We start from the raw sequence: 15,520 nt of genomic DNA, 5'->3' as shown, positions 1-15,520 counted from the left end.
ATAGTGGATACTTAATAAATTTTTGTTGATTGGATGAATAAAGAAGGGAATTGTGTAAAGTGATGTTGAAGGCATAGAATGTCAAAAAAGAAGCAACCAAGTACTGGTTACTTTACTTTCTTATAACAAAGTACCCCAAAATGGGATAAATTGCTAATATTAGACTGTATAATTGAATGTGTTAAATCAGATAGTTGGATGATAAATTCTGTAACTTTTTTATTTTAGCCTTTTCTACCTGCTTCTCAAAGTAGACCAGAATATGATTCAGAGGAGAGTCTGGAAAGTGATGACGAAGATGAAGATGTTTTAGCTTCAGATTTCCATCTCCAAGAGCATTCTAATTCAAATTCATATAGGTATGGAATATTTAATTTTAAGCTTCTTTAAAAAAATTCATTATGTAATTTTGAAAATAATACATGAAATTAATATCTTGGTGAATTATATTATAACCCAGATCTCTTTAGCTGAAATTGTTAAATTCCCTTCCTTAACAATAATTTGACAGTTAATTTTTGATTACCCTTGAATGGACAATCTGTACTTTTTTTCAGCTCTCATAAATCTTGCTGTCATATCATTCCTTGCCCTTTGCTCCCTACAATAAACAAACTGCATTGTTTTAACCTAAAAGATCTAATGTCTTTTCAGTACACTAGTACTCAAAGATGTCAGTGATTTCTTTCTTAAAAATGGCATATGTGGAACACATATAAAAATCATAAATGTTCAAATACCCTCAAAGCTCCAATGCTACATTATTATCCTTACATGTATAAGTGATAGTATGATATGTTGTTTATATCTGAAAGGTGTATATATTTTATTATGACATGGTATGTTAATTGATAGAAAAATATAACTTTTCCAAAAGAAACAAGTAAGGATATTAGGGAAAATGAAGTACTCCTTTATCGAAAAGAACAGTTTTTATGAGATTTTTAAAAAATTAATTTTTATTGGAGTATAGTGGATTTACAGTGTTATGTTAGTTTCTGCTGTACAGCAAAGGGAATCAGTTATACATATACATATATCCACTCTTTTAGATTCTTTCCCATATAGGTCATTACAGAGTATTGAGTAGAGTTCCCTGTGCTATACAGTAGGTTCTTACTAGTTATCTGTTTTATATATAGTAGTGTATATATGTCAATCTCAGTCTCCCAATTTATCCCTCCCCCACTTTATCCTTTTTCACCTTGGTAACCATAAGTTTGTTTTCTACATCTGTGACTTTATTTCTGTTTTGTAAATAAGTCCATTTGTACTATTGTTTTAGATTCCACATATAAGTGATATCATATAATATTTGTCTTTGTCTGACTTACTTCACTCAGTATGACAATCTCTAGGTCCATCCATGTCGGTGCAAATGGCATTATTTCATTCTTTTTTGTGGCTAATATTCCATTGTATATATGTACCACATCTTCTTTATCCATTCCTCTGTCAATGGACATTTAGGATGCTTCCATGTCCTGGCTATTGTAAATAGTGCTGCAATGAACGTTGGGGTGCATGTATCTTTTCAAATGATAGTTTTCTCCATATATATGCCCAGGAGTGGGATTGCTGGATCATGGTATAGTAGCTCTATTTTTAGTTTTTTAAAGAACCTTCATACTGTTCGCCATAGTGACTGTACCAATTTACCAATCTACATTCCCACCAACAGTGTACGAGGGTTCCCTTTTCTCCCCACCCTCTCCAGCATTTATTGTTTGTAGATTTTTTGATGATGGCTCTTCTGACCAGTGTGAAGTGATTCCTCCTTGTAGTTTTGATTTGCATTTCTCTAATAATTAGCAGTGTCGAGCATCTTTTCATGTGCTTTTTCGCCATCTGTATGTCTTCTTTGGAGAAATGTCAATTTAGATTTTCCACCCAGTTTTTGATTGGGTTGTTTGTTTTTTTGATATGGAGCTGCATGAGCTGTTTGATATTTTAGAGATTAATCCCTTGTTGGCCACTTAGTTTGCAAGTATTTTCTCCCATTCTGAGGGTTGTCTTTTTGTTTTGTTTATGGTTTCCTTTGCTGTGCAAAAGCTTTTAAGTTTAATGAGGTCCCATTTGTTTATTTTTGGTTTTATTTTCACTACTCTTGGCAATGAGTCAAAAAAGATCTTGCTGCAATTTATATCAGAGAGTGTTCTGCCTTTGTTTTCCTCTAAGAGTTTTATAGTATCCTGTCTTACATTTAGGTCTTTAATCCATTTTGAGTTTATTTTTGTGTATGGTGTTTGTTCTAATTTGTTCTAATGTTCTAATTTCATTCTTTTACATATAGCTGTCCAGTTTTCTCAGCACCATTTATTGAAGAGACTGTCTTTTCTCCATTGTATATTCTTGCCTCCTTGATCGTAGATTAGGTGACCATAGATGGGTGGGTTTATCTCTGGGCTTTCTATCCTGTTCCATTGATCTGTATGTCTGTCTTTGTGCCAGTACCATACTGTTTTGATTACGGTAGCTTTGTAGTATAGTCTGAACTCAGGGAGTGTGATTCCTCCAGCTCCGTCTTTCTCTCTCAGGATTGCTCTGGCTATTCGAGGTCTTTTGTGTTTCCATACAAATTGTAAAATTTCTGTTCTAATTCTGTGAAAAATGCTATTGGTAGTTTGATAGGGATTGCACTGATTCTGTAGATTACTTTGGGTAGTATAGTCATTTTGACAATATTGATTCTTCCAATCCAAAAACATGGTATATCTCTCCATCTGTTTGTGTCATCTTTGATTTCTTTCATCAGTATCTTATAGTTTTCTGAGTACAGGTCTTTTGCCTCCTTAGGTAGGTGTATTCCTAGGTATTCTATTCTTTTGATGAGATGGTAAATGAGATTGTTTTCTTAATTTCTCTTTCTGATCTTTCATTGTTAGTGTATAGGAATGCAAGAGCTTTCTGTGTATTAATTTTGTATCCTGCAACTTTACCAAATTCATTGACAAGCTCTAGTAGTTTTCTGTTAGCATCTTTAGGATTCTCTGTGTGTAGTATCATGTCATGTGCAAATAGTGACAGTTTTACTTCTTCTTTTCCAATTTGGATTCCTTTTATTTCTTTTTCTTCTCTGATTGCTGTAGCTAGGACTTCCAAAGCTGTGTTGAATAAAAGTGACAAGAGTGGACATCCTTGTCTTATTCCTGATGTTAGAGGAAATGCTTTCAGCATTTCACCATTGAGTATGATGTTAGCTGTAGATTTGTCATATATGGCCTTTATCATTTTGAGGTATGTTATCTATGCCCACTTTTCTGGAGAGTTTTTATCATAAGTGGGTGTTGAATTTTGTCAAAAGCTTTTTCTGCGTCCATTGAGATGATCATACGGTTTTTATTTTTTAGTTTGTTAATGTGGTGTATTACATTGATTGATTTGCGTATATTGAAGTATCCTTGCGTATACTGAAGTATCCTTGCATCCCTGGGATAAATCCCACTTGTTCATGGTGTATGATCCTTTTAATGTGTTGTTGGATTTGATTTGCTAGTATTTTGTTGAGGATTTTTGTGTCTATGTTCATCACTGATATTGGCCTGTAATTTTCCTTTTTTGTGATGTCTTTGTCTGGTGTTGGTATCAATGTGAGATTTTTATTTGCTGGTTTCCTGTGTTAACCTGATTTTGTTTTTTTGAATATATGGAATATTTACATGGCTCAAAAGTCAATCTGTGTAACTCAACAACAAAATAACTCAATTAAAAAATGGGCAAATAAGTTGAACAGACATTTTTCAAAATAAGCACATGAAAAGATTCTCACTATCACAGATTATTGAGGAAATGCAAATAAAAACCACAATGAGAGATCCCCTCACACCCATTAGATTGGCTATTATCAAAAAAAACAGAAAATTACAATGTTGGCAAGGGTGTGGAGAGATTGAAACCCTTGTCCACTGTTGGTAGGAATGTGAACTGGTGCAAACCACTGTGGAAAACAGTATGACAGTTCCTCAAAAATTAAAAGTAGAATTACCATATGACCCAGCAGTTTCCCTTCTGGATATATACCACAAGAAATTGAAAGCAGGTGTTGAACTGGTAGTAGTACACTCATGCTCATAATAGCACTATTCATAATAGCCAAGGGGTAATTGCAACTCAGGTGTCTGTCAGCAAATTGAATGCAATAAAGAGTGTGGTAGATACATAGAGTAGAATATTATTCAGCCTTTAAAAGGATGGAAATTCTGACACATGCTACAATATGGATGAATCTTGAGGACATTTTGCTAGGTAAAATAAACCAGGCACAAAAAGACAAATGCTTGTATAATTCCACTTATGTAAGATACCTAGAATAGTCAAATTCATAGAGACAGAAAGTAGAATGCTGGTTGCCAGGGCCTAGGAGACAGGGAAAATGGGGAGTTATTGTTAAATGGTTATAGAGTTTCAGTTTTTCAAGATGAAAAGAATTCTGGAAATGGATGGTGGTAGTGGCTGCACAATATGAATGTACTTAATGTCACTGAACTGTACACTTAAAGGTAGTTAGATGTCATATGTATTTTACTACAATTTAGAGTAGTAAAAAATCAGTAATCTAAGAAATAAATTTTTTGCTTGAAAAAAAAATGCCAAGCTATCTTTTTTTAATTAAAAAAGGAAATCTGTATAAAAATATAAAATCTGAAGTCTCATATCCCTTCCACTTGAGTCCTCCTCTATACCCTCTACAGATACGTATTTTTATTAGTTTCTGGTTTATCCTTCTGTTCTCAAAAATAAAGGTGTGTGTGTGTCTCTGTGTGTGTGTAAAATTTATTTCCGCTGCTTTCTTACACAGAAGGTAGCAGGTAGCATACTATATAATGTTTATAACTTGCTTTTTATTTATTAATACATGCTGGGGTTCACTCCATATTAACATTTAAACATCCTTTTGGCTACCCTAAAACATTCCATGATTCAGAGCTAGTTATTCAACCATTACAATTACTCTGATGGGTAATTTCTACTCTTTTGCTGTTGTAGATAATGCTGACATGAGTAACTACATGCATGTATTGTTTTGTTTTTGTGGAGGTATATCTTCAGGGTAGATTCCTGGTAGTGAATTGTTGGATAAAGAGTGTGTAGTCTTCTCAATCCCTAAGTAAATTTTTAACAGATCTACTGTTGCTTTATTTTTAGTTGGTCATTGATGCGTTTGGCAATGGTGCAGTTGGTGCTCAGCAATTTGAAGACTTTCTATCCCTTTGCAGGTCATGATCTTGCAGGTAATAAATAGCTTAACATAAACTTATATTGCCATTGCTTTTGATTGACTTATTTTGTATTGTTTTTCAAGTAGTGGAGAAAACGTTTAGTAAGTTCCTATGGGTCTATCATATTGTTAGGTGCTTTTAGGAGGACAGAGTCCAAGAAAGCAGGGAATCTGAAGCTGATGTGATTGACTGTATTGAGACTGTGTTTATGGCTCTAGCCAAGGTGTTGAAGATTTAATAGTTGTAGACACGTAGGAAACTAAACAAAAGCAAAAATTTAGTAATTATTAACTCTGAGGGAGAAAAAGGTTGTACAGGAAAGAAAGGGGCATGATAGTATACTAAGTAGTTCAGCTGTGATCTCTATTAACATATATATAAAACAAAGTAGACACTAAATTATCAATCTAACTAAAAATTATTATGGACTATATTGGAATGATGGAGAGAGGGGAAGTTTATTCTCACATTTCATAGTAGTAAATCAGTAGATCATTTCTAAAATAGAAAAAAATCATAAGCATATTATTTAGATTTTTGAAGGTAAACAGCAGAAATAGCTAAAAGTTGAAAGGGGGATCAGGATTCAGGAGTATGGAAGTGTAGAACTGGAAAGTGCTGACTTTTGTAATAAGTATTATTTCACTTTTTTTACCTTGTATATTATTTTACTTTTCAAAAGAAGTCTAGCTATGTGCTGTACATAAATTGGGCTGATACAAAGGCTTAAAGCAATTAATTTTCCTCCCAAACATATTTTTATAATATTCAGGTACATTTTTTGTGCGAAATTAAAGTCAAAAGCAGAGATTGCTATAGCAGTTATTTATTTATTTATTTAATTTATTTATTTTTGGCTGTGTTGGGTCCTTGCTGCTGCGCCCGCCTTTCTCTAGTTGCGGTAAGCGGGGGCTACTCTTCGTTGCAGTGAGCGGGCCTCTCACTGCGGTGGCTTCTCCTGTTGCAGAGCATGGGCTCCAGGCGCACGGGCCTCAGCAGTTGGGGCTCACAGGCTCTAGAGCGCAGGCTCAGTAGTTGTGGCACACGGGCTTAGTTGCTCCACAGCATGTGGGATCTTCCTGGACCGAGGCTCAAACCCACGTCCCCTGCATTGGTAGGCGGATTCTTAACCACTATGGCAGTTACTTAAATCACAAGTCACAAATGTTATTCCAAGTTCTAGTAGTAAAGGTATGATGTAATTTTGACCTAGATTGCCCTTTTATTCTGTTGTCCTAGGCCACTAATTATGTTGAAATGCTATACAGATTTATGACATTCTTTTCAATCCTCTGGATTTCTGTGCCCACCTCTCTTTCGCATCGCCTCTGCCAAAATGTGTGTTTATATCTTATTCTCTACATTGAATATAGCATTTTACTGCAGAAGATAAATGTGGGTCAATTTTATTTTCTCTTTATAGAGCTTCCAGTTAGTTCACCACTTTGTCATGCCGTTCTAAAAACTCTTCAATGTTGGGAACAAGTTCTTCTCCGACGACTTGAAATCCATGGGGGGCCACCTCAAAACTATATTGCAAGTCATACCTCTGAAGAGAGTGTGTCTGCAGGTCCTGCAATTCTCCGCCACAAAGCTTTGCTGGAACCTACAAACACTCCTTTCAAGTAGGGTTTCATATGAATACTGTTCTAATATGAGTTTTATTAAATCAGAATGTCATCAGGTGGTATTTAAAGAAAAAATACTTTAGTACTTCCATATTTAATTTGCTGTTCTAGGCTCATATCTGTGTCTTTGTGTGATGCATATTGTAGTCCGGATGTTAGCAAACATTTCTTGCAAAGGTTCATATAGTAAATATTTTAGCCTTTACTGGCCCTACAATCCTTTTTGCAGCTATTCAACTCTGCCATTTGTAGAGTAAAAGCAACCATAGACAGTAAATGAATGGGCATGGCTATGATCCAATAAACTTTTTTTTTAATATTTATTTTATATTGGAGTGTAGTTGATTAACAGTGATGTGTTAGTTACAGGTGTACAGGAAAGTGATTCAGTTATACCCATGTAAGTATTCATTCTTTTTGAATTCTTTTCCCATTTAGGCTATTACATTGTATTGAGACAAGTTCCCTGTGCTATACAGTAGGTCCTTGTTGCTTATCTATTCTAAATATAGTAATGTCAATAAACTTTATTTTTGAATATGAAAGGTAGGCTAAATTTGAGCCATGGGCCAGTGTTTTCTGACATCTACGTTGGAGCAGACCTATTTGTAATAGCTAGTTAGCAAACTGTTTTACTGTACATGAGGAGATAAAGCATTTGCACCAAGAGGTAAATCAATTCATTGCTTGCTTCATTTAACTGAACTAAACAGTGTACTTAGTGGCTTAGTGACATAGTTGATTTACATTCTTTCATGGGCTCTTACCTCACTGCACATCAGTAACACAGTTCATGGTCCAGTATGTGTTCACAAACAACACTTTGAGTAGTTTTGCTTCTAGATCTTTTGTAGGAAGCATACCTCTTTTGTTAGATCTTATGTGCTTAGGTTAAAGGTCATCAAACTGCAGCCTGTGGGGCCAAATCCACTCTCCTTCTGCATTGTAAATAAAGTTTTGTGGATTACAGCCACACCCTTTCATTTTAGTGTTACCTATGGTTGCTTTCCCACTTCAGTGGTGAAGTTAAGTAGTTGGGGGAGAGACCATATAGCCCACAAAGCCTGAAATATTTACTATCTCTTAAGAAAAAGTTTGCTGATTGCTACCCTAGATGATGTGGTCTGATTCTAGTTAATTTATTGTTATAAACATTCATATAGCACCAAGGAAATATAGTCAGATTAACCAGAAATCTCTGAAGTGTATGATGAAACATATTGTCTCTCTGTAGATCTAAACACCATCTGTCACTGTCTGTGAAGAGACTTTGGCAGTACTTGGTGAAGCAGGAAGAAATTCAAGAAACCTTTATCAGAAATATATTCACAAAGAAAAGGTGTCTAAATGAGGTCTGTATAAATTAAAACTTGTTTGCTATTTTATTATTAAAGTCTTTTGTATTTTTAACTATAAAGAATAAGTTGCATTTTACAGACTTTTAAAAACTCATTGTTTATGTCATAAACATGTATTATGTAGTTAATACATAGAAAAAGAGAGGGTCAGTATTTTCCTAACCAATTTAATTTAAAGTAACTAATTCAGATGTGTTTGGGACTTTTATTTCCCAAAAAGATACTGTTTGACTTAAGATTTTTTGTCTTGTTTCCTGGTTTTGAGTTGTCATGATTACCATTTTAAGAGGCAAAGTGGAAATTTCCCATCATTTTCATGTGATAAAGTTTATCTTATAAGTTTCATTGAAACTAGGTTTGTATACTGCAAACATTTCAAATATGTACATTTTCCTTTTTTTGTATTGATTATACTTCTTAGTAAAATTTTGCAGACTGAAATAAATTTATAATTATACTGTAATTGGTTGATTATACCTTGATGTTATTATCATAAAGATTATTTTTCTCATTTAGTTCAGTGCTACTAGTAAGTCCAGTTTGAAGATATGGGGAACCTGTACTGGAATATAAATTAACATATTGCCTCTTTCTTTGAAATAGTTTTGCTATTAAAAAGTTTTGGATAAATTAAACAGTGGACTTAGTGATGCAGTTAATTCCTTATCTTCTCATGGATCAGTAACAAAGAGTTCAAGACTGGCGGCTGGTTTGTGGATCACACTTTGAGAAGCACTGAACTAATCTAAAAGCAAGCTTTGCAGTTGTTGAAGTGGGAGGAGAAAAGGAAGATATTTCAGTTGGAAAAATAAGGAAATAGAACAGCTTCTTAATAGACAAGTTAGCAAAAAGCAAGATGGCATCTAACCTTATTGAAAAAGGAAAATTACATATATCTCATTGTCTCTCAGTTTAAGAACTAATTTGTAAGAGGCAACTGCATGTGTTATTATTTACTATTTGCCTGATTGTGTAAATATATTTGAATAGCCAAGTCAGGAAACAAAATATATAGTGTTCTTGCTAACTTAGAAGACTTCTGACATGTGTACCTTAGTATAACATTGAAATCTAGGCAAACAATAGATACAATTAGATATAATACAAATTAATGTATTTCTTTTTAACCTTATGTCAGATATATCTTAAATATTTAGTATATGAATTCCCTTTAAAACAGTTTAAGAAATTTTTTTGATAAATAAAATTAAAAATGAATGTGCTAAAAAAAATGAATGTGCTAGATAAGAGTGTCAGAGTAACTATAATATGTTTACTGCTGAGGTAATGTTTCTTATTTTAAATATACCTTTGCCTAAAATAATTTATTACAAGTTAAAGCATCCTGATAATGGTATATGAAGCACTGCTGCATTCTGTATAAATGGCATGTTTACTCTGCTTGTTATTACTTCTTTGATTTCTTTGATGTGCCGTGTAATATGAACATGCAAATATGGCATAGTAATTTCAAGTACAAAATCATTTTTTAAAAACCGTTGCCGTATTTGATTAATATAGTTATGAAGATAAAAACATTTCTCCACTGCTGATATATTTAGTGCATTTGGGAAATGAAATCATTCTCAAAACAAACAAAACAGAAAACTAGTTTACCACTGGATTGTCTAGTTGAATTAGGAAATAGAGTCATTAAGGAAATAGAGGAGCATAACCAAGCCAGAATGCATATGGAGGGATAATGGATAAATGAGTACAACTATTCCTGTTAAATTCCTCTGCTGTTTTATTCTTAGTTTTCTTAGGAGTTTCATGATATCTTAAGAAAATTTTAGTTATTTTTGTATTGTAATTATTTTAATCAGAAGCATGAATATGAATGTTGCACTGAATGTTTTATAGCTATCATTAAGCTAAATATTTTCTCCGATTTTAGTTTTTTTAAATCTCTAAAATGAATATGATATACCTTACAGTACTTTGATTAGCAGAACTTAACTTATATAAAACCTGGCGTGATTAATGGTAGTTATTAGAAATTATTTGTTACTACTTTGTTGTTTTATTCTTGATGATAGTGACATTTTGATAAAGGAAATATGAAAAGAAAAATTTTATGGAGTAAAACATAGATTAGATGGAATTAAATAAAATATTAACTTTATAGAGTTGGTACAAAGTTATTTAATCTTTACTGGAAAGTTGACTAGCCTTTTTGTGGTATTAACAAAATTACCTTCCATCTCTCTGCTTTATAAAATGATGATTATACTTAAATAGTTGAGCCCAAGTCCCTGACTTTTCAGATGGTTAGGAAATATTAACAGATGTGTGACAGGCCTTGAATTTTCAGTGGGAGATGTTGGAGAGTATTTTGAGAGTGCTGTTTTATTTATTCCTTTACATGTTTGGAAATGAAATTTTCTTCATCTGACATTAAAATCCTGGTGTATCCTCAGTTCTTTTCTTTTCGTATATAATGTAGTTTGCTGGCACATGCATTTTTAAAATAGAAGTTCTTTCCTGTTTGTGCTTATTTGGAAGTAAAGTATAGATAGCTGCAAATAGACTATATCTGAATCATAACCAACAACAACAAAAATGCTTGGCAGCTGTCATTTTTATCCCCAATTCCTTTTTCTGTTTTTTTTTTTTCCATTTTCTGAGAACTAAAGATCTTGAACCATCTCTTTTTTTAACAAGTGCTAATATCCCCTTTTAAAAATGATATGTGTCTCCAAGCATTTTATTGACTGTTTCTGGCTAAATCAAGAGAAGGAGAGAATTAGAAACCTAGGAATCAAAAATTTTGTAATCAGGGGGTCTTCCTTGAGGAATGAGGTATCATAATGGAGACAAGACTTAATAGTGTGTAAGAGAGCAATTTTACTTTAATTTTCAGTTGATAGTACTCTGGCACTAGTAGCTCTGAAATTTGTAGTATAAAGTACTTTGGGCTCAATCTTGCTTTAATGTCAACGTTTCAAATGAGTTAAGTGGGTAAAAATTTCTTAAGAAATAGAATAAAATTTATAGTGATAGTTAAGGAGTTCCGACGGATTAAGTTTTCCCCAAACCCCAATCATGCATCCCCACACATGCTTCTTTTAAAATATATGAAATTAAAAAAATAATAACTCAGTCCAGTGTTGTTTTTTAGTAAATTTAGTTAAAAATAAAATTAAAAAAAATATCCCCAGTATTTTGCATGTTACATCTCATCCTTACTCTTTGTCATGTGGTTATTCTTTCTTGATGAAGTCATTAGAGGACAGCTGTGAAACCATCAAAAATTCTATGATGGAGGAGCCAAACATCAATAAGGTACAAAATATCATTCAACTGAAATTAGAAATTGCATTCTTTAACAAGAAAAACAAAGTGTTTGCATTTTAGTTTTGGACTGGACTTTGTTTCTAATGCAATTAAATTACTATTCCCTCAAATTATTCTTTTTTTAACAAGTTAAATATTGCAATCATAAAAATTGTTTCTGTTTTGTTATTAAGACAATGCAGTTTTAAAGGGAGTTGAATGTATCCTGTTTTGGCTGCAGATTTTTCTGAGTAAATAAAACTAAGGTTCTTAATAAAATGTAATTACAGTAGGTATTATAGAAGTATAGTAGTATTGTTCTGTTTCTGCAAGTATCACTTTTGAAGATAAAATTCTCTCCTATGATGTAAATTACTTGAAATATATCAAATACTATTATGTAGCCTTTGTTTTACTGGTATCAGTAGCATATAGCACATTGCCTTATGTATAGTAAGTACTCAGAGTACTTGAGAATAAGAGCAGAAAGGATGAGAATTTGTACAATCATAAAATAACTCCCAGATGTTCTGTGATCAGACATTCAAATACAACTTTTAGTAGGTTGGTATTTAATTTATATGTTTCATATTCTTATTTTAAGACAATCTCAACAGAGTAATTTTTAGGGGAATGATTTTTCAAAATATTTTTTTTAAGGCTACTAATTTCCACTTCTTTTTCTTTCCCAAAGGATTCTATGCAATTAATTTAAAAAGACTGATTTGATATGAAGTGTATATTGTAACTAAAACTTTGGCAAAGTAAATATATGCCGTCCATACTTAACTTTGGAAATTTCTAATGGCCTTCAGAAGTTTTGAGGGAACGTAATTCAGACTTTTAATCAGTTAACAATATTCTTTGCCTGGGTACTCATTAATTATTATAGTCTATACATTAGCATGAATTCTTATCCTAAGACTTTTCTTTTGACAGATTTTATAAAATGTTAATAATCAGAATGTTGTATTTCTGTAGTCATCACACTACATCAAAAGGCAGTCATTCTGTTTGGTTAACATCATAACAATTTTTGGCCAGAATTTTCCAAGCCATCTGCTACAGTTTTATTTTAAACAGGTTTGTTAGGTATACCTGACTTAAAGTAACTGCACATATTTATTAAAGTGTAGAGTTTGGTCAACTTTGACATATGTATACATTGGTGAAGCCATCATCACAATCAAGATAATGAATATATCCATCAACCTCAAAACTTTAATTCCTTCCTTGCTTCTCCCTTCCTAACTTTGCCCTGTTTCTCTCAGACAACTACCAATTTGCTTCCTGACATTACTGATTAGTTTGCATTTTCTTGAATTTTATGTAAATAGAATCATACAATATGTCTTTTTTTCTCTGTGTCCTTTCTCTTAGCATAATTATTTTGAAATTCTTCCATATTGTTTATTTCAGTAGTTCATTCATTTTTATCACTGAATTATATTCATTTTATGGCTATACCACAGTTTGTTTGTCCATTTATCTGTTGATGAACACTAGAGCTGTTACCATTTTGGGGCTATTTCAAATAAGACTACTTATCATATTCATGCACAGGTTTCTTTGTATGGGCATATGCTTTCATTTCTCTTGTGTAGATGCCTGGGAATGGAACGACTGAATCATAGTGTAGGTGTATGGTTAACTTTTTAAGGAACTGCTTAAGTATTTTCCATTGTACCATTTTACATTCTCAGTGACAGTATATGAAATCAGTTGTTTAACATTCTCACCAACACTTAGTATGGTCAGCCTTTTTATTTTAGCCATTCTAGTAGATGTGTACTGGTAGTTTGTTATGGATTTAATTTGCATTAAGCATCTTAATCATGTGCTTATTTGCCATTTGTGTAACTTTTTGGTTGAAGTGTCTTTTCAGATGTTGTGTCTGTTTTTATAGGGTTGTATGTTTGCTTAGTTGAGTTTCAACAGTTCCTTATGTATTTTAAATACAAATTAGATATGTGATTTTAAAATATTTCCTCTTAGATGATTTCTTGTCTTTTCATTCTCTTTACAAGTTCTTTTAAACTGCAGACGTTCTTTTTCTTTCTTTTTTTTTTTGCGGTACGCGGGCCTCTCGCTGTTGTGGCCTCTCCTGTTGCGGAGCTCAGGCTCCGGACGCGCAGGCTCAGCGGCCATGGCTCATGGGCCCAGCCGCTCCGCGGCATGTGGGAATCCTCCCGGACTAGGACACGAACCCGTGTCCCCTGCATCGGCAGGCGGACTCTCAACCACTGCGCCACCAGGGAAGCCCCAGAAGTTCTTAATTGATACATTGGAGCTCATCAAAATTTGTTCTGTGTATGGATTTTCTTTCTATAAGAATTTTGCCTAACCTAACGTCACAAAGATTTTCTCCTGCTTTGTTGATGTTTTATAGTCATGGTTAGACCTATGACCCAGTTTCAGTTAATTTTTTAATACGGTGTGAAGTATGTATTGTAGTTACTTTTTTTTTTAAATCTGTGTATCAGTTGTCCCACCACTTTGATTATCCTTTCCTCCACTGCATTGCTTTTCTCTCTTAAAAAGTCAGTTGACATATATCTGGAAGTTTATTTCTGGACTCTATTTTGGACCATTGATCTATTTGTTTATCTTTATGCTAATACCCTACTATCTTACTGCACTAACTAGAACTTCCAGTCTAGTATTGAATAGAAATGGTGAAAACAGACATTTTTATCTTGTTCCTGATCTTGGGGAGGAAGCATGCAGTCTTTTGTCATCAAGTATGATGTTATCTGTAAGGTTTTTTTAGAGGCCCTTCATAAGACTGAAGAAGTTTCTTTCTTTCTTCAGGTTGTTGAGAGTTTTTAATCGGGCATGGATGTTGGAATTTGTCAAATGCTTTTTTTTTTCTCCTGTTGAGATGATCATATGGTTTTTCTGCTTTGAGTCTGTTTAATATGGCTAAGTAGATTGATGGCTTTGTTTGATGTTAAATCAAATTTGCATTCCCAGGGTAAGAACCATATGGTCATGATGTGGTATATTTTTAATATATTATTAGATTTGATCTGTTAAAATTTTTGTTAAGAATTTTTGTACCTATGTTTATGAAAGATACTGGTTTTTAGTTTCTTTTAATGTTTTTGGGTTTTTTGTTTTATCTTTGTTTTTTTTCGTGTGTGTGTGTGTGTGTTTTAACAAATGCTGGCCTCACAGAGTGAGTTGGAAAATGTTCTCTCCTTTTTAATTGTTTGGAAGAATTTGTGTAGAATCAGTATTATTTCTTCTTTAAGTGTTTGGTAGAATTCACCAGAGAAATTTTCTGGGCCTGGAGTTTTTAAATCTACAACTTCAGTTTCTTTCTTTAACAGATATAGAGCAGTTCAGGTTTTCAGTTTCTTCTTGAGTGAGCTTTTGGTAGTCCATACCTTTCAAGAAATTTATCTGCTTCATTTCCGTTGTCATATTTATTGATGTAAAGTTATGCATAATATTCCCTTATCCTTTTAATACACAGTAGAATCTGTGGTGTTATTACCTCTCATTTCTCTGCTATAATCTTGAAAACAAAATTATTTCTTAATATTTATATTCCCTAATATTTTGGGTATTGGTGTCATTTTATATTCATCTGACTGCTTCCCATTTCTTTCTAGTATGCCTTTGATAGTCTTTAGATCTCATCTTCATGTTTGTTTTATTATATCATTAGAGTAGTGCTGAAGTACTCCAGGCATACAGCTTTATATTGTAGAAAGTCTTAGTAACTGAAAACAACTAATGAGACCTGGAGTACAGCTTTTCTATAGACCTGTTCTGTGACACCGAGCTCATTCCACCCTTGAAGTCTTATTTACTAAATGAGAGTTGATAGTTTTAAACATGCTGTTGCTTTAATTGAAATAGTAGTAGAATCCTGGATTTAGTCTGTTAGTACTATTCCCTTCTTCACTCCTAAGGGAAGCTTTGTGGAACCCAGACACTATTCAGATCAGTTTCCACATAAGATTTCCTTTTTTAAAAATTTTGGTAAAATATATATATAAAATTTATCAGTTTAATCATTTTGAGTATACAG

At 33.1% G+C, this 15,520-nt stretch overlaps 1 protein-coding gene across 3 annotated transcripts in view; it reads left to right on the top strand.

Moving 5' to 3' along the window:
- Positions 1 to 15,520, top strand: part of DMXL1 (Dmx like 1) — a 133,353-nt gene that overhangs the window by 82,477 nt on the left and 35,356 nt on the right. For 2 of the 3 annotated variants that reach the window (XM_027099563.1, XM_027099578.1), the window contains exons 30-34: positions 229 to 359; positions 5,146 to 5,231; positions 6,643 to 6,844; positions 8,082 to 8,199; positions 11,428 to 11,490. In XM_027099563.1, the coding sequence (XP_026955364.1) occupies positions 229 to 359; positions 5,146 to 5,231; positions 6,643 to 6,844; positions 8,082 to 8,199; positions 11,428 to 11,490 (600 nt within the window). The remainder of the gene's footprint in view (positions 1 to 228; positions 360 to 5,145; positions 5,232 to 6,642; positions 6,845 to 8,081; positions 8,200 to 11,427; positions 11,491 to 15,520) is intronic. The other variant, XM_027099571.1, reaches the window with a different exon arrangement.

This window comes from Aethalodelphis obliquidens, unplaced genomic scaffold (genome assembly GCF_003676395.1).
Source record: "Aethalodelphis obliquidens isolate GAN/ISIS:26980383/991018 unplaced genomic scaffold, ASM367639v1 scaffold4, whole genome shotgun sequence".
In the NCBI taxonomy this organism is placed as follows: Eukaryota; Metazoa; Chordata; class Mammalia; order Artiodactyla; family Delphinidae; genus Aethalodelphis; species Aethalodelphis obliquidens.
Note: the sequence above shows the minus strand (reverse complement) of the source record. Positions and strands in the feature narration are given on the sequence as shown.